The 21,561-nt window shown below is 33.2% G+C and overlaps 1 protein-coding gene across 2 annotated transcripts; it reads right to left on the minus strand.

Annotated features, from left to right (window-relative positions):
- Positions 1-6,738: 6,738 nt before the first annotated feature.
- On the minus strand, positions 6,739-21,018 carry LOC117342338 (GRB10-interacting GYF protein 2-like). Of its 2 annotated transcripts, none has more exons than XM_033904477.1 (6): positions 20,777-21,018; positions 16,129-16,310; positions 15,517-15,762; positions 15,101-15,228; positions 13,701-13,770; positions 6,739-13,057 (listed from the first exon to the last, which is right to left on the minus strand). In XM_033904477.1, exons 1-6 carry the CDS (start codon positions 20,931-20,933, stop codon positions 12,881-12,883), a joined length of 960 nt encoding a protein of 319 aa, XP_033760368.1. In that variant the 5' UTR covers positions 20,934-21,018; the 3' UTR covers positions 6,739-12,880. The 2 variants fall into 2 exon arrangements, with proteins under 2 accessions (XP_033760368.1, XP_033760369.1); XM_033904478.1 differs by lacking the exon at positions 20,777-21,018 and adding an exon at positions 17,417-18,639.
- Between the last annotated feature and the right edge of the window lie 543 nt (positions 21,019-21,561).

The following is a 21,561-nucleotide window of genomic DNA, read 5'->3' on the forward strand; positions in this document are numbered from 1 at the left end:
ATCCGGAACCAATTTATTGATTTTTGTTTTAATAAATGTGAAGCCTGTATGTACTACTTCATACTGGATATACCAATTATAGTGTACATTTATTTTTTCATTTTTTATACATATCATAATACAGGAGTTATTTGCTTAACAAAAAAATTGCCCATGGCCAGGCTGTCTTACTGTGGTGTGCTACCTTTATGGTATAATAATGACATTCAAGTTGAAAATAACTATTTCTTTTATCAAATATGGTTTAATGCTGGTGAACATACTATAAATGACCCAGTTAAAAATTATGATAATTTGACGTTTTTTTTTCAATTGATGAGTTTCTTCATGAATTTCAAATTAATACCAACTATTTACAGTATCTTTGGTCACAGTTGTTTAGTGTTTCTTGCAGAAACAGGACTTCCATCCATTAGGACTATCTCATCCTTTCATACATCTTCTACTTGAAATGATCTTTAAAAGTAGAAAGGGATCTTACGACTTCTACAACAATATTATTAAACCAGCTCCAACCCCCTACTGGCATTTAGAAATGGAGTGATGTTTTTGACTTTGATGACCAGCAGTGGAAAAATATACTAATTTTTTTTTTAATATTACAAAAAGTTCTAAGCTTCAATGGTTTCAAGTAAGGATTATACACCACATTTTGGTAACAAACAGTTTTCTTTTCAATATCAATCTAATTCCTAGTCCTATAATTATGTACATGTATTGTACACTGTGTAATATGGAAAGGGAGACAATTGTTCACTGTTTATGGGAGTGTATAGAGGTACAGACTTTGTTAGAGAGATTGGAATCTCTTCTGTATATTCTTTTGCTTCCCCTCTGGGGGAAAGAAACACATTTATTTGGTATTGTTCATCCTAATGCCAATGTTGTAGATACTGAAATATTAATTCTTATCAAACATTATGTTTATAAGTCTAGATGTCTTCACAAATCTCTTAATTGAAGCGCTCTCCTTAATACGATTCAGGATCATTTCCATGTACAAAAATATATAATTTCTAGTAAAACTAGTCTGATGAAAACAAAATTTGAGACAAATTGGAAAAAATGGATGCCCTTTATAGAATTATAATATACTAACTATTCTTTTCCAAATGGCCTTGACAACACCTTACTCAATCTTAAATTTATTGTGTGTGTCCGTGTGTGTGAGGATATGCTTTTGTATCTGTGTGTGTGTTTATTGTGAAGTCAGTCTGCTATGTTTGTGATAATAGGTGTCAATGTACATGTACATGAGTTAGCTGTATGCAGAAAGTAAAAGAAGCATGTGCATGAGGAGGAATTTACCTGAATATTGCGTTTACACGCAAATCGCATTATGATACACTTCTACTTTCACTTTTCACATATAATGCCCAAGTTACGTAACTGCGGCGAATTAAGTTTTTCCATATACCAGGGCCATTCGGAACTCCTTGCCCGATTACTGTGCCTCCCGCAAAGCGGAAGTTCCGTGTCGCCTCCGCACGGCTGCAAGTGACGCAAAATGGCGGGAAATGCAGACCGTGTGCTGCTTTCAATGGTACTGCGTATAGCCGCAACAGTTCGCTCTATTTCCCGTAGAACAGTTGCCATGTTCTGTTCTTTAGAAATCCCCTCCAAATAGCAAGTTTATCGGTTTAGACCTACATCTCTCAAGCATGCATATGGGATCCGGATAGTCCAATTTAATTACAAGCGTTTCGTTAACACTGATCAGGATTAGGGAGTAATCATTATTTTCTTTGTGCTTCAATATTAATCTTCGCACTGAGCAAACACGTGTAAATACAGATATCTTTAATTCAAATAGAGATATCTGTATTTGAATTAGAGATATCTGTATTTAAAATGAAGACATCTCTATTTAAACAAAATTAAAGATATCTATTTAAAATAGGGATATCTTTAATTCAAATAGAGATATCTCTATTTTAAATAAAGATATCTTTAATTGGACAAGAATTAAAGATATCTGTATTTGAAATAAAGATATCTCAATTACAATTAAAGATATCTGTAATTCAAATAGAGATATCTGAATTTGAAATAGAGATATCTGTAATTTTAAAGAAGATATCTCTATTTGCTGTGTTTAATTTAGACATATCTTTATTTAAATAGAGATATCTTTATTTAAATTACAGATATCTCTAATTAAATAGAGATATCTTCATTTTAAATAGAGATATCTTTAATTAAATAGAGATATCTTCATTTCAATAGGTAAAAACCCAAACGGCTTGCCATATAATCGTCCACACAGTGGCGAGCACTAAACTAAAGGCCAGGGGACAGAACTTATCATAAAATTAAAGGTCAGGGCACAAAACCCATGACCTTCCACACAATGGTGAGCGCTCAACTAAAGGCCAGTGGACAACACTTATGATTAACCATTCATACAATGGCGAGCACCCAACTGAAGGTCAGGGGACAACACTTACATGTATAATTAATCGTCCACACAATGGCGAGCACTCGACTAAAGGCCAGGGGACAGTACTTATAATTAACCTTCCACATGACCATAACCACCTGGCCAACGCAGCCACTCGCGAACGCTGAACTAAATGCTAATATATTATTGTATTAAGCAGAACATTAAGAAAAAAAAGTTAAGAAAAAAGAAAAAAATAGATCCCAATTTCATTCGCCTCTTATGGATCAATAGGTCCAACTCTTACTCCCAACTTCAAAAGCTTGGCAAGTAAGGCGTCAGAAAGACGTTAACAAATCAACAGCTATGGATTATAGAGAATATAGGCTAAAATGTTTTAACTGTTACAACAGCTTTGTTTTGGTTTCTTCGTCTCCCCAGCCATGGACATAAATCACCTAACACCAGGGGAATTCTCCATCCGACCTGTAGCATAACCTTTTTTAACATGCAATATTTATCGCCAGTTTGTCTGTTTTGTTGACACCAACAAAAACGACAGAGACAAAATATTTGAGGACCTTTTATCGTTTCTCTTCTCCTTTATCTTTGTTCGAAAAAAAAAGTGGAATTATGGTAGGGATCCCTTTCATACACTGTCTGAAGACAAGTATATATAATTTAGTGAAACCTTTTTTTATATCCCTTTCCCTATTCTAAAACTATTTCTTCGATTTCCTGTTTTGCCATTTACAGATGCGAAGTTCCCAGTGCGGCGTTTAGACCCGTTATCTCTGTGGACATTGTCCTTAGCTTGGTACGGATTTACATGTTTAAAATACTCGACAAACAAAGTCAGTCATCGTCTACCAATACAGGTAACGACCTGAGTGGTGACTGTTCTATTGAATTTTACCGTCGATGTTAAAGCTTAGTGATAGTTCTATAAACTGAATCAATATACATGTAGTTAGCAAATGGTTGTGTTTGCCAAAAAAAAAACCCTGTCTTATGTCGCTGCTATATGTAGCTTCTCGTTTTAACGTTTTCAGATTTATGATAAAAACGTGTCACTTTTTAAGAGATGTCACATAATATCCTGGCAGTTTTACTTGGCCCTGTCTATTGTTAATAATAAGACGCACATTATTGTAATCGTTGTCCCATAAATAATACTGAGTTCAAAGTAAAGAGTTGGGATTACCACTGTATTTTTAAATCAAATTCGTACGAGTTGTCGCCCCTACCAATATATTAAATTGCCACGTTGCTCATTTCCTTGTTGCGGTTTCAGTAATTGATTTTATTATGTTTTTATCGTAATGAGGAGCTACGATACATTAAGTTTGACAGGGATGTATGATCATTGTTTGTCCGTATAGTTATTTTATCTCAACATTTTACGTTATAGCACACATTTTATGTAGGATGCATTATTGACTACTGCGTTCATAACCGGTAAATACTCATTAATTTTAGTGCTAGATCATGAACCAGTTAACATTTTTAGTACAATTTTCTGTTTTAAGAGATAGAAAAGACTCGCACCACCAATTTAAACATTTCGATCGTAATCAAATTTCTACTGCTGAAAAGTTTTGTGTTTATAATATTTTCAAGACGATCAAAATTGTAAGAATGAAATGCTATATTTACTCAGATCAAAAATGCTTCCTTTAGTCCGCATTCGTTTCTGAAACTACTAAAACGTATCTATAGGAGCTGACTGAAGATAATTGAGCCGTATTTGTCTCATATATAGGTAAATTCTAAGTTTATTCTGAAAAGTGTACTGGACAAAATGACCACACAGAATTTATAGTTTATAGGACAAAATGACCACACAGAATTGATAGTTTATTCGACAAAATGACCACACAGAATTTATAGTTCTATATTTACATTCCTAATGTGGTTTGCTGATATGAACATACCAAGGGAAAACAACAAACATATGACCATGAATACACTATGAAAACCGTATGAAAACATTGTCTCTCATGCAAATCACCTGATTAATCGGGTCATATTAATACGCCATCGACAGTAAGACAGGAAGAGTAGCTTCCCTTGGCTCGATAACGTTGGTACATAAAATAAATATGATTTGAATTGAATGATTGTATTTAATATTATTTTGACTTTAATACTTCTTTCTTTTTGTTTTATGGTGCATAGGCGGGATCTCCCGGCTGTTTGTATACATGACACATTTTTCTTTTTAATAAAATTTCTCGTTTTCTCGATATAAATTTTTTAAATCAAGGTTATGTAAATATATGAATTGAATAGATTTTTTTAATTTTCATTGCGGCTATGAATACCAGTAGCTAGCTACATATCCTCCGAGGCGCGCTGCGCACTCGTGAAAAATATCAAAATATTAGCCCCACTCTTGAAATATATTTGGTATTACTGAAGACACTGTTAGATATCCTCTATATATTGGAAAGTCCGACATCTGCGTATATTGGAGACATTATCTCTACATATTGGAAAGTCCGACATCTGCGTATATTGGAGACATTATCTCTACATATTGGAAAGTCCGACATCTGCGTATATTGGAGACATTATCTCTACATATTGGAAAGTCCGACATCTGCGTATATTGGAGACATTATCTCTACATATTGGAAAGTCCGACATCTCCGTATATTGGAGACATTATCTCTACATATTGGAAAGTCCGACATCTCCGTATATTGGAGACATTATCTCTACATATTGGAAAGTCCGACATCTCCGTATATTGGAGACATTATCTCTACATATTGGAAAGTCCGACATCTCCGTATATTGGAGACATTATCTCTATATATTGGAAAGTCCGACATCTCCATATATTGGAGACATTATCTCTATATATTGGAAAGTCCGACATCTCCGTATATTGGAGACATTATCTCTATATATTGAAAAGTCAGATATCTCCGTATATTGGAGACATTATCTCTATATATTGGAAAGTCCGACATCTCCGTATATTGGAGACATTATCTCTATATATTGGAAAGTCCGACATCTCCGTATATTGGAGACATTATCTCTACATATTGGAAAGTCCGACATCTCCATATATTGGAGACATTATCTCTACATATTGGAAAGTCAGACATCTCCGTATATTGGAGACATTATCTCTATATATTGGAAAGTCCGACATCTCCGTATATTGGAGACATTATCTCTACATATTGGAAAGTCCGACATCTCCGTATATTGGAGACATTATCTCTATATATTGGAAAGTCCGACATCTCCGTATATTGGAGACATTATCTCTATATATTGGAAAGTCCGACATCTCCTTATATTGGAGACATTATCTCTATATATTGGAAAGTCCGACATCTCCGTATATTGGAGACATTATCTCTATATATTGGAAAGTCCGACATCTCCGTATATTGGAGACATTATCTCTACATATTGGAAAGTCCGACATCTCCTTATATTGGAGACATTATCTCTACATATTGGAAAGTCCGACATCTCCGTATATTGGAGACATTATCTCTACATATTGGAAAGTCCGACATCTCCGTATATTGGAGACATTATCTCTACATATTGGAAAGTCCGACATCTCCGTATATTGGAGACATTATCTCTATATATTGGAAAGTCCGACATCTCCGTATATTGGAGACATTATCTCTATATATTGGAAAGTCCGACATCTCCGTATATTGGAGACATTATCTCTATATATTGGAAAGTCCGACATCTCCGTATATTGGAGACATTATCTCTATACATTGGAAAGTCAGCCATCTCCGTATATTGGAGACATTATCTCTATACATTGGAAAGTCTGACATCTCCGTATATTGGAGACATTATATCTATATATTGGAAAGTCCGACATCTCCGTATATTGGAGACATTATATCTATATATTGGAAAGTCCGACATCTCCTTATATTGGAGACATTATCTCTATATATTAGAAAGTACGACATCTCCATATATTGGAGACATTATTTCTATATATTCCGACATCTCCATATATTGGGAAGTCTGACATTATTATATATTGGAGAGTCCGACATCTCCGTATATTGGAAAGTCTGACAATATCTCTATAAATGTGATGTTTATATAAATACATTCAAATTTGATTGAAAGCATTATGGAGTGCATTATCCATCAACCAGAAATTTATTGGATCATCCTTTTCCCTCTCAGCGTGTTGGTACAAAATCTTGATGTCATTTATATCAGTGTGTTGGTACACAATCTTGATGTCATTTATATCAGCTTGTTGGTACACAATCTTGATGTCATTTTTATAAGTAAAATTGTCTATAAATACGCATATCTGATAATCTAAAATATCAGACACAAACACACAATAGAAATGCCATTATTTATTAATTATGACCAAGAATCAAGTACATGATGTATTCCTACTACACATAATGTAATCGTTATACAGGATATATTCTCATTCCACAATTATGTTATCGCGGGGTGCTTAAATCAGCCTGACAATTTTAGGGTGCAATTGTACATGTATTACAAAGACGTTTTGATGTGTATTATTTTGGAGTCTTCGATTTTAATTACAGTTTGTTTTGCTCTTAATCTAAGAAAATATAACAATGAATGATAATTCACAATGAATTCTAACCTCGGCTGGTAAATTTCGTTTGGAATGTAAACAAGAAATCACCGTGTAAAACAACTGAAATGTAAACAATATATTTCTGTGTTAAACAAATGGAATGTAAAATTATAAATTCTGTTTTAATCAATTTCAAATAATTTTTAACCCCACAATATCAATTCTTTGGATTATAAACAATACATTTCTGTGTTCAACAATTGGAATTTAAAAGAATACATTCTGTGTTAAATAATTTTAACCTGACAATATTTAAAAAAAAAAAACACTACTTTTGGATTATATTTTACGATTGCCAATATTTCCAATATTTTGAAGCTAAACAAGGCTATTTTGTAATTGACTAGAAACTAACATAAGCATCATACAAATAAATACCAGTTATCAATTTAAATATCTACTACAACATTACCATGACATACAACATGAGTTCATAACTCAGTAAGAACATCCTCCAAATTCCAGGAGTTACTTCCCTTTATGTAATACAAGGTAATTATTCAATATTTAACTCTTGGATCCTGTAGGAGAACTTCTGTACAACACTAACAATACCTGGAGCCAGATTCATCAATATTTCTTAAATAGGAAAGCATTACAGAATTCAAGGAAGGTTTTTAACCTAGATTTGTTCCTTAAATTCTGTCAATTTCAATATCATGGTTACTTAGATTTAAAACAGTTACCAAAAACTGTGTCTATTGAAAGATATTGGAATATCCATTTTACAGATATTACTATTTTCATTTCCAATTGCATATTAATTCAATGACTTATTGACCTTTTTACAAACATTAAGTTCAGAATTTAACAAAACATGAACAGATCAGACTTAACATCCCATCAACCTTCATCAAAATAAAATGAATATCCAGAACCCCCAGCAATACTTCAAACTGGAGAACCAACCACCAATATGTTATAAGGTAACCCTCCATCACCGAAACATCAACAGCCATGGCCCAAATATGAAACTGAACAGCTTGTGAAATGTACATTCTATAATATTGCTCATTTTAAATAATATAAATCGGATACATCACAGTAACTAACAAACACAGAATCTTAATTATAACAAGTCAGCATCAAAAATTGTTTCCACAGTTAATCCAACATCGCAGTATTACCAGTATTACCACTCCCCTCCACTTTGTAAATATTATAACACGCCATCTTCGTCTTTCAGTCTGCAAACTCGCAAAAGATATTCATGGATATAAATCACAAAAGCATGTGATTTCTATCACAGATTCACACTTTGTCAAACAATCTCTAAAATGTACCCATTACCATTGTGTCTACAAACTTGAACAACATTTAACAACCAAAATATGTGTATATCAGAAATAAAAACACCTCTTTTGTTTGATATTACTTATGTGCAGAGATGGTGATTTCTTTAAAGAATAATATATAAAAAAGAAAAAAAAAATACACAAATTTGCTGTCATTTTTTCCAAAAACGTTTCCATGCAGTTTCTTATATCTCCATAAACAAGATAAGTTAGTGTTAGTATGATTAGTACTCCTATAAGTTATAATTTTACTACAGTGTATGGCAACTGTACAAAGTTTACAGTTAAAAGTAGCAAGACATTGGCAATGTTGTTTTAGATCATCATACAATGTAGTTATGCAATAGATTTTTTTGTTTGTTAAGGAGCCCAGATAACATTTTATTCAATATTGCAGGATGGGCTATGTGAGTAAGAAAATCTGTCACAGGATATCATATGTGTCTATTGTGAGAATTTTTCCCCTTACAAATGTTAGATATATCTCACTTTATTTTTCAAATAGTGCTTACAAGTCCTGGAATGTCTTCTTTAAAAAAGCAGTATATTGGATTTAAGGGAAGATTTTTTCGCATCTTAACTTAAATAATGCATTCTTATTAAAAAAAACTCTTAAGGCAAGGAATATTCTTGGAATAAATTACAAAAGGAGTTATGACAGATATATTTGTCTACTACATAATGTAAGTCAAATCATTGGAAATATCACAATGAAAGTGTATTAAGAAGGAATGCAGCACATATGTTACACGATAATAAAGGTGAAAATCATTTCCCTCTTGAACTGATCACTTTGATAAAGAGAATTCACTGGTTCTGTTAAATTCATAATTCCTTTAATTTGGTAAGACAGATTAATCATAGGGCCCTGACAAGGAAACAAAATTTCTTTTTCTTTTTTATCATTCAGCTACCATCACAGGGACTTTTAAGGCTTTTTAAATATACCCGATACTGACACAATATAATATCTGTAAAAGTGCATAAATTGGCATGTGTGTCACTGTACATACAGTTAAACCTGCCTTAAAAGACCATCTTTATAAACACACATAACTGTCTATAAAACTGCTTATTTTGGTCCCTCAATGAAAACAAATTCAATGTATACTAACCTCTATACAAAGGTCATTTGTCGATAAAGGACATTTTTCTCCTTTTATCCGTCTTAAAGTTTATACACAGTTTTGTCAGTTAAATCTTATTGACATGCAATGTAACTAAAGTAACCAGCACCTTCAATGAACTAAATGAGGATTTAAAAATACAAAGTACCATATACTATTTAAAGTAATGATTCACAAATGTCATAAGATTCAACTGAAAATGAAACATATATAAATATGTAAGGCCTAAAACTAGACAGTTTTATTTGATATCACAGATAGATATAACTATTGTCATACCACAGGGTCTTGTCAAATTCCAAACCCACAGTCCATATATACATGTATACGCATCATATGATAAATGTAATACAGAGAGGATATCTAGAAGTGTCTTCAGTAATGCCAAATATATATCAAAATATTAGCCACATGCTATGAGTGAAATATATTTGGTATTACTGAAGACCCTGTTAGATATTCTGTTTATTACATTTTTATAGCAAAACATACCGTGTCAGCTTTTAAGTTTCACCCTTGTCGTTTGTAAACAGTGCTTTGATTGGTCAAACCAAACCAGAAAAATTAATATTTTTCACAAGTGAAAAATAGAATGAATGATTTTCAATATTTCACTGGTAAAATTGTAATAAATATGTATATGTGGACCACGGGTTGAGATTTGGTCAGGACTATTCCAGTAAAACATATATCCTGCAGGAGGAATCCAGATATAAAATTCTAACATATATCCTGCAGGAGGAATCCAGATATAAAATTCTAACATATATCCTGCAGGAGGAATCCAGATATAAAATTCTAACATATATCCTGCAGGAGGAATCCAGATATAAAATTCTAACATATATCCTGCAGGAGGAATCCAGATATAAAATTCTAACATATATCCTGCAGGAGGAATCCAGATATAAAATTCTAACATATATCCTGCAGGAGGAATCCAGATATAAAATTCTAACATATATCCTGCAGGAGGAATCCAGATATAAAATTCTAACATATATCCTGCAGGAGGAATCCAGATATAAAATTCTAACATATATCCTGCAGGAGGAATCCAGATATAAAATTCTAACATATATCCTGCAGGAGGAATCCAGATATAAAATTCTAACATATATCCTGCAGGAGGAATCCAGATATAAAATTCTAACATATATCCTGCAGGAGGAATCCAGATATAAAATTCTAACATATATCCTGCAGGAGGAATCCAGATATAAAATTCTAACATATATCCTGCAGGAGGAATCCAGATATAAAATTCTAACATATATCCTGCAGGAGGAATCCAGATATAAAATTCCAAGTATGGTGGGTTCTGTAGAAATTATAGCCTTTTATATAGTAATGTTTGAATTAAATCACTTCTAAGACAGGTCCCTGTATGACAAACCTAGAGTTCTCCTGTTGGGTGGACATTTTACTGAAATAGCCCATACATGTATATTTGAACCACATCTTGGAAATTGGCTACAGGACTGCTCCAGTAAAATATAGGACATTTTACTGAAATAGCCCATACATGTATATTTGAACCACATCTTGGAAATTGGCTACAGGACTGTTCCAGTAAAATATAAATCTAACAGGAGGTATCCAGAAAAAAAAAGAAATCCTATATACCGTGGCTTCTGGAGAAAATGCAACCTATTATGAAGTACTATCTAAATGAAATCAATTCGATGGGTGGCCCCTGTATGACAAACTTGGGAGTCCTGCCATTGGGTAGATATTTTACTGGTCCTTAAAACAGAAATAGTTCATATCCAAGTCCCTGTGTGTCATACCGGTACATGTATAGCTCAATACTATGAAATGTACAGTATATAAATGCTTCAATAACTACATAATATAAACTAATCCTTATTAAATCAGGACACTATGACCTGTACCAGTCAACATGACTGTCAAGTCATTTTATATTACCGGGGTAATAAGCATAATTTTTTTTACATACAATGTATATATATATATATATATCTTATAACAGATTCTATGGTTTATTACATTACAAATACTATAAATAAAATTGTCAGCAATTTCGTGTCATCTACAAGTTTAATGTTCATATTTTTTATATTCAATTGAAGCTTTTAAAATAAACAGACAGTTATGAAACAAACAAAAAACATATAATTCAGATAATACCATAAAGGTAAATTTTGCTATAAAACTGACCTGCTTGCTATCTAAAGCTAAATCCATAATTTCTCTTGATATTTTATTCTTTGGCTAAGAAGAAATACTATTAGTTGTGTATTTTTGTTTTATTTTAAAGCTATAGAAAACAAACAAAATTAATATACATTCTGTCAAAAAGCTTAAATAAAGATGCCTCCGAAGTACACAACTAAATAAATCATGTCCGGTACAGCTATACATTAGTTTAGGTAAAAAGATGCTTTTTAAGACATATGCAATAATTTGCTTCTAAATCAGTATTAAAAACACTTCCAAGCAACACATGTCCTTGTTATAATGACTAGTACACTTTCAAGATAAGCTAATAAACCTCAACACTAACTTCTATAGGTAAACCTAAGTACATATGGTCAGCACATATATATCATCCCAATTCAGCACTAGAATGTGATACAAATTTAAAGTATAGCACGTGTTGCATATTAAGTTTAAGTGTACAAAAATTTTGTACATTTAACATTTAAGATGAGTCACCTGGCTGTGTCTGACACAGTCAAAACTGTAAATGGAGATATCCATACAAGATAGCTGAAAAGTGTCATTTATGATCTTACAGGGACTTAGCACAAATTTCAAACACAACTCACAGTCAATATGTGTGTGTCGTTATTACCAGTTGATACTAGCAATACTTAAGTTTGGACCTTGTGCTGGTAATTTATATGGTAGTCCCTCTGACTTATCATGGAGTCACCTTTATACCAGCATTAATTTATACACACTTTTTCTATAAGGCCTTTATGCCAAGTTTAGATAATAAATGTGTAGAGAATACCATTTTCAGGCTCTTTGTAGACCAATGTCCCAGAAAATGTGTATCCTCATCCTCACATGTTTAATATATGGATTTATATTTATACATATCATAATTTCTGGAATTGCTCTGAAAATATATCTAAAATCATAAAATTAAACAAATGCATCAGTAATTATTACATTCTCCCAATAAATCCATGTTAATGGAGGCAGCACAGTGTACTGGAAAGGAAGTGTAATAGAATATCTATATGGCCCTGTAGTCAATCTTCCTCAAAATTTATGTGACTATATCCATCTTCTGTCTCCATCTGTCTTCCATCTTCATCTCTCTGTCTTGTCAGATCTTCATTTCATACGTGAAATTATTATCAGAATTGTCATTTCCTAGTGACATCCACATTCTCATTTCCAATATTTCCTGACTCACTCTCTCATGAGAACTGAGTAATGTCGTTATCACAGTAATAAATACAGAAATTATACACTACTGCCGAAATGTGTTATGTTTGGAGTTAAATAAATCCTCTATATGTTCATAAGAGACCTCACTGATCCGTTTATTTGCCAGCTGCATACCCGTGTATCGTAACTTTATAAGGTAGTCTGAGTGGAATTTCCCATCAGTGTAATTCATAAACCGACGATAGTCATCTTGAAGTCCCTGTAAATGTAGATATTAAAAATATGATTTTGGAGAAGAAATTAAATCAGCCTGTTTATAATCTAGCTGGTATTTATACAACCACATGATTGGCATAAGTTTTCATAAACAATATACATATATATACATGCATTATGGATGTATCCAAATTGGACTGAAGGAGATGGGCCACCTAATAAAAACTACAATCATTACATACTGTCTGATTTACATGTTTCATTTTCAGTAATAAGAAATATTGCAATGTGCAGCTGCAGGGGTACAACAGAGTGGTCATCCAACCAAGAGCTGACCACGTGACTTTGCCTAACTTCGGTACATAGATACGATATTACACTCAACCACATGGCAACAAAAGCTAGCTATTGGACTATATATGCAGCAAAAATGTCCATATCCATGAACCATCACAAATTTTCTTCCGATAAGCAATCAATATTGATGAAACTGAAGCTCGTTTTATAGGTTAACACTAGAACAAAGAAGACACAATAATGAAGTTTTTTTATCCATATGTATCTTATATAAATGACAAATTAATCTGTTCAATGATTTTCTAGAAACTGATAATTTTTTTAAGTTAACTTTATTAAGATTATGACTGCCTGTTGTTTCCTACATTACAATACTGCTGATATCTTACCCTGAAATCATTCTCTAGTCTGTTTTTATGGTCCAATTCCTTCAGATACTTCTTCTCCAGAACATCATACCTAGTGAAATATATAGTATTACATTCATTATTATAATCTGTTTCCTACTTTGTACATCATACAACCCATAAAGTATGACACACGAAGAGGTGCGTTTATTACTGCAGGACAATGAAAAGAACTGTTCAGAAAAAAGAATTATAAGAATAAATGAATTACAGTTTAGAAAATAAATGAAGTGTTGTGAATGAGAGCCCCTTGCAAGAGGACACTTATACGGATACTGAATCCAGGGTCCCAACCTTAGCGCAGTAGTCTATACATGTATGAATAATCTGGGAAATACAATTATTTGTACATTAAAACAAATATTGTTCACAATGTATTTTTTCTTTTATTGAAATGCAACCTGGGGGGGGGGGGGTCTATGTCTATGAGTCTATGATCAGGTGTGGGTTTTAATCATTGCTTAATGATGATTGATAAGTACAATCTACAATATACATGATATTTGTGTAGAACTGAAAATGTTGTTAATCTGACAATGAATAATGTATTGACTAGGATTAATGCTGGTTGATCAAAATAGATGAAACAGACAGAAATGAAATCTCTGTCAGTGTATCAAAGTAAAGTGTCTTCACTGGTCAAGTTTACCATGTAAGCACATGTGTAAGGTTCCTCAGTTCTGTACATGTGTGTGTGTGTTACAGAATCATTTACTTGACTTGGACCACAATTAAGGTTGCTGCTTTCACCGGATTAAATACAATAATCCTTCTTTATACGGGCAGTATACTTTAGTAGTAATCTCAATAGGGATCAATCAGATATCATGTAACACTTAAGCCTCAAGTGTATCTAGAAATGTAATCAGGTTTATGGTTGTGAGTAAATTCGGTTGACTAATTTTCCAATTATCAGCTCCCTCCCCTACTTCTCCCTATCCACTGGGTCCCACATAAATACAAAAAGAAAAAATCAATAACAGCATATAAAAGAAAAAAAAACATAATGTTTTTGACAGGACCAATTTGATTACAGTATCACACAGAGACCCAAACATGGCTTGACAAAAGTAAATATGCAAAATCTACCTGGGACAAAATATAAATATATATAATATAGCCTTTCCATCTAAATTGTCTTTAACTCAATTAGTTAAGTCTTATTACCAAGGGCCATAACTAGAGTAAATTTGTCATATAAAACTCCTTTAGTCACGACAGTGAATCAGGATAAAAACCAACACCTGGTGTAGGAAGAACAACACTTACAAATTGTATAAATATGAGGTTTCATGGACAGACAAGGCAATTCCTATGCACCATCCTATATTCCTGAGTTGTAAGATGAAACCGTCTCGTTTAAAAAAAAAAAGATTTCTTACTTTTGGTTCAAACGATCCACTTCATCTTGGTGAATTTTTGCCACTCGCATTGCTTCTTTCCTTGCCAAGTCTTCACATTCCCTTTTCGTTCTTGCTATTGTTTCCTGCTCTCTGATAAGGAATCTCTCCTGAAAATAAGAACATATCTTAAGATTATAACAGTGAAATTCTACTTTTAAATAATAACTAATGATGACAAAATTAAGTCCACTAAATAGTCAATGAAGCACAAAATGTTGGTCTGGTTCAAAGTCTGGAACCTACAAGATATCAAGTAAACTCCTAGATATAACTGAAGCACAAGTTTGGCTGATGTAGCATCTGTAATTCAAAACTGGACACTGATGCCAGGGATCTAGTATAAGCTCCCCTCAACTTTGGTGAGATGAGATAAAATAATGTCTGAGGCTGTTTACCTTCTGTTCCTTTAGTGCAGCAGCTATTGCACGTTCCTTCTCTAGTGTGAAGTCGAGTCGCAGTTTCCTGGTGAGTGCCTGACAAGCCTCCTGTATGGCTATCTCTTTCAGTCGCTCACATTCCTCCCATTGTTCTCTTAGGGCATTTTCCTTCTCCCCATCCAGTTGTTTTGTCAGCTCCCTCTGTCTCTCCGCCTCCGCGTCATCTCTTTGTTCCTCAATCCTCTTGGCAAGTCTTTCATAATACTACAACACAGAGTTAACTTCACAAATGTGCTGAACACTTGCATAATGGATATTAGATTTAATGATTGGTCAAAGTCCAGATCTTAAAAGATTTACCAAGTCCTAGTAACATGATTTAAAAAGTGGTATCCTGCCCTTTAACAAGTTCCATAGTTATTTTATTCCTACAAACTGAGCTATAACCAATTCAGGCAAAAGGTTGAGCAAAACATTGTTATTAAACCATGAACACTAGGTCACAGCAACCTTCTTTGATGTGACATAACTTTGACCTTACGATGACACGTGCTGTGTGCCTCCTTCAAAAATTTCAGGTATCTGCCTCCAGCTGGAACATATTTCCTGATATCTTAAATCAAATCTTACTTCTTTTTGTAGTTGGAGAGCTTTGCGTTTCTCCTCATCCTTAGAATTGCGCAACCTTTTTACGGCAGCACGGAGTTCTCTGGTGGCTCTTGCCTCGGCAGCATCAAGGGCCAACTGTAGTTCTCGCTCCCTTTCCTCCTTAGAGTTGTCTGCCCTGTTGTTTAGAAGGTAATCACCAAGTTCTGAAATAAACAAAAATATTTTGTTTAGTCTTGTTTGTTGGATTAAACATTATGCAATAAAGACCTGAATTGATAGCAACAAAAGCATTTAATTGACTAATTCAGTGGTAATAGTTGTTTTATGATTTGTATATCAAATGCAATATATAAGCATGCATTAGAGAAAAAAAAATCCTTTTTTTAGTATTATCCCAATAAAACAAAGAGTTTTTGAGGGCTTCCTTTTTATGGGCTTTAGTATACATTCATGTAGACTTGGATTTTACCATTGCAAATCAGAAGCAAAATATGTGTATATGTATATACTTAATGCATTTCCTAATACTAAATGTAGCATTGAGTGATTGCCTCTGCTCTGACATTATCTCTTTTACAAACTTACCCTTTGACCTCTCTCTCAGGTAATAACCACTGCATGGATGTCTGAACAAGGACGCTATCTAAATAACAGACTTACCCTTCCTCCCTTTTAGGACATGAGCACTGAGCGGATGTCTGAACACACACAAAATGGGATTTAGCAAACTTAACCTTCCTCAAGATGTTAGCACTGATGATCATGAGGGGTTGTCTCAACCTGGACAATATCTTAACAAAACTTACCCAAGGTTCCTCGCTCTCAAGATGTTAGCATAAGTAGTCTTCTGAACTAAGACAATATCTATATAACAAACTTACCCTTCCTCCCTCTCAGGTCATTAGCACTGACTGGTCGTCTGAACTTGGACAATATCTATATAACAAACTTACCTTTCTTCCCTCTCAGGACATTAGCACTGACTGGTCGTCTGAACTTGGACAATATCTATATAACAAACTTACCTTTCTTCCCTCTCAGGACATTAGCACTGACTGGTCATCTGAACTTGGACAATATCTATATAACAAACTTACCTTTCTTCCCTCTCAGGACATTAGCACTGACTGGTCATCTGAACTTGGACAATATCTATATAACACACTTACCTTTCTTCCCTCTCAGGATGTTGGCACCGAGTGGCCGTCTGAACTTTGACAATATCTATACAACTTACCTTTCTTCCCTCTCAGGATGTTAGCACTGACTGGTCGTCTGAACTTGGACAATATCTATATAACAAACTTACCTTTCTTCCCTCTCAGGATGTTAGCACTGACTGGTCGTCTAAACTTTGACAATACCCCGGACTGTCCATACAGTATGCAGTCAGTGCCAAGATCACCTGTATCTTTTGTACTGGTTCTCATTGTCAGCACAGGATATATAAGTTAAAATGTGGTTACACCTGGGACTTATGAAACAAATACCAACAACCTCACAACCAATACTTACACCAATGATACTGCCAGCTTTGTTAGGTAAACTCACTGATATTGCTGACCTCAAGGTATTCATGTTGTACAGTTGTCAAATAACAAATGTACCAAATCATAACACCAATAAATATGAAAAAAATAAAGTTAATGAATATAAAAAGTGTCTCTCCTAATCAGGTATTAGGTATAAATCATACTACACAGTGTATACATCTGCTGGTATGTATATCTCCGGAGGTTTTGATATGTCACTATACTGTCATGCTACTGATGAAGCTGACTAGACTTGTGTGATTTTACTTGTGTTGTGATGTTTTTCTACACCTCTCCATGACTTCAGGTACTGATAACATTCACAGTCACCAGCTGTGTATGCGGAGGTGCCACCGAAACCTATACACTACATTGAAAGTATTGTCAGATAGATGACTGAAAAACAATTATGAGGGGTACAATGGGGAAAAAGCTGTGAAAAGGCTAAGCATTACTGATTACTCATTTTTCTTTACATATTTTTGCCGGTAAAGATGGCAAATTCTTGCAATTTATAAGTTTCATATATACTAATCCTTTACTACATGTATACCAGAAATGCTTTTACTAATTATGGAGAATTTTTTTAAAACATTTTGAAAGTTAAAAATTTGTGAATGAAATGTTACATAATATACATGTATACTGTATTTGACCCTGTGTTAAAGTGCATCCCACCTTTTAGGGATGACTGTTTGAATTGGTTGAATGTGCTAAATAAAAATCTATCAAAAATGTTGCTTATTAATTTAAATAACTGAATGTAGATACATATTATACAAAAAATACAACTTTGGCCTGAGTCAAACACATTAACTTTGGCTATAGAACTATATACATTTTTGACCCTGAATCTTTGAACAGACAAACAATGAATTTCATTCATGTTTACTGTTTAGGTTAAAAGATAAATAAAATACAATACAATACACTAAATCCTAGTTTGCACAGTGAATGGAAATTATGTTAATTTTTTTTCCAATTTTCTTTTTGTATGATTACACACATTCAGCTGTCACTCTTTATTTATTTATATGTATATATGTAATTTTTCAATGATTTTCATTTTCAATTTGATTATTTCTGTAATTCATTCAATTCTAATTGGCAGGAAAAATATATTGACTTCACCTCGAATGGTGGGGTCAAATTATGAAAGTCTCTGACAATACAATCATTAGCCCCTGACAATTTCATATAAATTATATCTTTGTTGGAACATGTATTGTAGGTATCACATTGAGTGTTTAATGTACCCGATGTTATGACAGTGCATTGTTAGCTTATCATGTACTTGGTGTATATACTTTAATATAATTAAAATTAGAATAGAATATACAGGACAATAATTAAAATGCTATCAATATAAAATACTTAGTAATAATAGATTTTTTATATATTGATTGACCAACACCAAATTACCTAAATAAAACAACCATTAGGACATGTCTTACATTTCATTTATCAATATCTATATCTCATTACGTGTAACTAGATTTCTAAATATGAAATATGATATGCTTCAAGACTTTATTAAAACTTGAATGATTTCCAACATGTAATATAATATAAGTTTAATTTCAAACAAATATTTGTAACATGATCATGAATATCTACAAAGATTAAGATTTAATTGTTTAGAAATACATGTATTACAGAATTAAATATCATGCATATACATATACACAAGTACCAGACACATTTCTATAGCTGATATTACATTACTTGCAGCTAACTTATAGGGAAATGTATTGACAATGGTACTTTTTAGTGAAATAATCTTGCAACATGCTCATTTGAGTCGAAAAAAACCCAACTAACCTAAAGCATGTTTTCAATGCCTCATAGCATTACAGTACAGTATAATGTTTTTTTCAAATAGATCCAATAGGCCCAATATTATTACTTTTCGCGTAAAATAAATTATTTGCATAGAGTACAATAACAATTTAACGTAATCAGTACTAGAATAGAATTCCGGGTATTACGGAGGTCTACAACGTTCCAACAACATCATATTAAATACAGATCTACAACGTTCCTACAACATCATATTAACCCTTTCGCTGCCACGCCGAATTTCAAAGGTGCCAACGTCATCGTAATTATGACGTCGTCACTTGACGTCACACAAAGATCGCCCTTACGCTGGTGATGTTTGACGTCAGGAATCCTATCAGACGCAGATTTTCTACGTATTTTCAACGTCAATATTTCTGACGACGTTTCTCGGGCAATCATCACAAAATCGACTGTAGCTCTAGCATTTTAGCGTGCCAACCACATCTGAATGGCGTTTCAAATTGTTAAATTAAAAAAATCTGTACATACGTATATATCAAATGTATGATAGTGTTTTGTGTTGTCAGAAAAGAGCACTACAAAAAAGACATGATCATAAACAGGAATAGTTAAAAATGCGGTCTACTCATTTATGATTTAATATAGCCAAATCAGTAACCAAAGTATATCATACTTGAAGACAAAAACATCTAAATGTGTATGTACACTTACTTTACACAAAATATCGGATACTGCTCGATCACCTTTTTAGCAACCTGATGACCAATAGGCCAGGCCTAAGTAAACTCCAATATTTCGTTTCATAGCATACGATAGGCCTATTTCTTTGCTTTTTCTAGAAACCGATACTTTCAGGCAAAAAGCAATGTACCAATTCGATAATGATAATCTGTACCTAGCAAAACAACAATAATGATTACAGGGTGTAATGAAAAAATCAATTACAGTAAAATTAGCCGTTTTAATCAATTCTGTAGATCAAACGTATTTGTTCAATTCTGTAATACTTCATGTGGTTGACCAAGATTACATTTATATATTCGGTACAATTGTATTTAAACCGAAATACATCCAGTATTTACTCTCTCTCCGATACGATTGATCTTGGTTCTGATAACACGCGTGAACTTTAAAGGGACCGTTTCAACTTCACTTTAAACCCTTGATAAGATTTATACAATTTTATTGTTGAAAATCTCGACAGTTTATATATTCCAATCAGTTTACGTGTCAATACAATTCAAATGTAAGTAAGTAAATTAAATTACCCCTAACCGAGATTGAAAGCCTCTGTATCTTAGCTCTTATCGAGTGGGGTTTCAAGGGGCACTCACCAAAGATTTGCTGGTGCGCTACTCTCTTTGTTGATAGTGTAGTTTTGTTAAGCATACGTTCAATGGTTTCATGGGGGTTGACTGGCTTTTTAGACGTGGAAGGTCGTGACATTCTGATCCTGACTTGATCATTAAACAACACATCTGTTAGATCCATGTCAACTACACCTTCTTGGATTTTAACCGGAAGTTTACGGTTGCTTAGCTCTGACCGGTAAAGCAAAATTACGGAACGCACTTTGTTTTCAAAATATGAAAGAGTACGGAAAGAACACACATACGTTTATAATTAACAGTGCCCTTACTTTTTATTTGGCTAAACTCTTAATTAAATATATGAAAACACACAAATATATTCCATTTTAATCTCTGTTTTTCGTACTATAAAAATTACAACACGTTTTACGAAGATATCAAATTTTCATCATTAGTCTACTTGTATCCTACACATTTTACAGTGTTTTGAATCTGCTGTGACCAAAATATCCCGATTCATTAATATATTCATTGTATTTCACTGTATACATGCTTTTAACATATATTTCTCAATGACTGTTCCTCATTTCTTTTTCAAGTTACATGAAAAATAATCATGTAATTTTCATTTCAAGATTGGTGTGTAAATGTCAAAATGATGTCAAAATTTGATTTCAAGAAAATAATAGTTGATTTACGGTGGTAGTAAAAAACTAAAATTCAATATTTCAATGTACATGAGCATGAGTGCTAGTTTTAATCCATCATATAACACAAAAAGGATGGATTTTTTAAACCTATTTGAAATT

The sequence above is a fragment of the Pecten maximus genome, chromosome 14 (assembly GCF_902652985.1).
Source record: "Pecten maximus chromosome 14, xPecMax1.1, whole genome shotgun sequence".
Classification (NCBI taxonomy): domain Eukaryota; kingdom Metazoa; phylum Mollusca; class Bivalvia; order Pectinida; family Pectinidae; genus Pecten; species Pecten maximus.

Coding starts and splice junctions, on each gene's coding strand:
- LOC117342338 (XM_033904477.1), bottom strand. CDS start 20,933: ATGGATCTAACAGATGTGTTGTTTAATGATCAAGTCAGGATCAGAATG. Junction 16,311..20,776: donor AGCGCACCAGCAAATCTTTG/GTGAGTGCCCCT, acceptor TGTTTATTTCAG/AACTTGGTGATTACCTTCTA. Junction 13,058..13,700: donor GACTAGAGAATGATTTCAGG/GTAAGATATCAG, acceptor CTACATTTACAG/GGACTTCAAGATGACTATCG.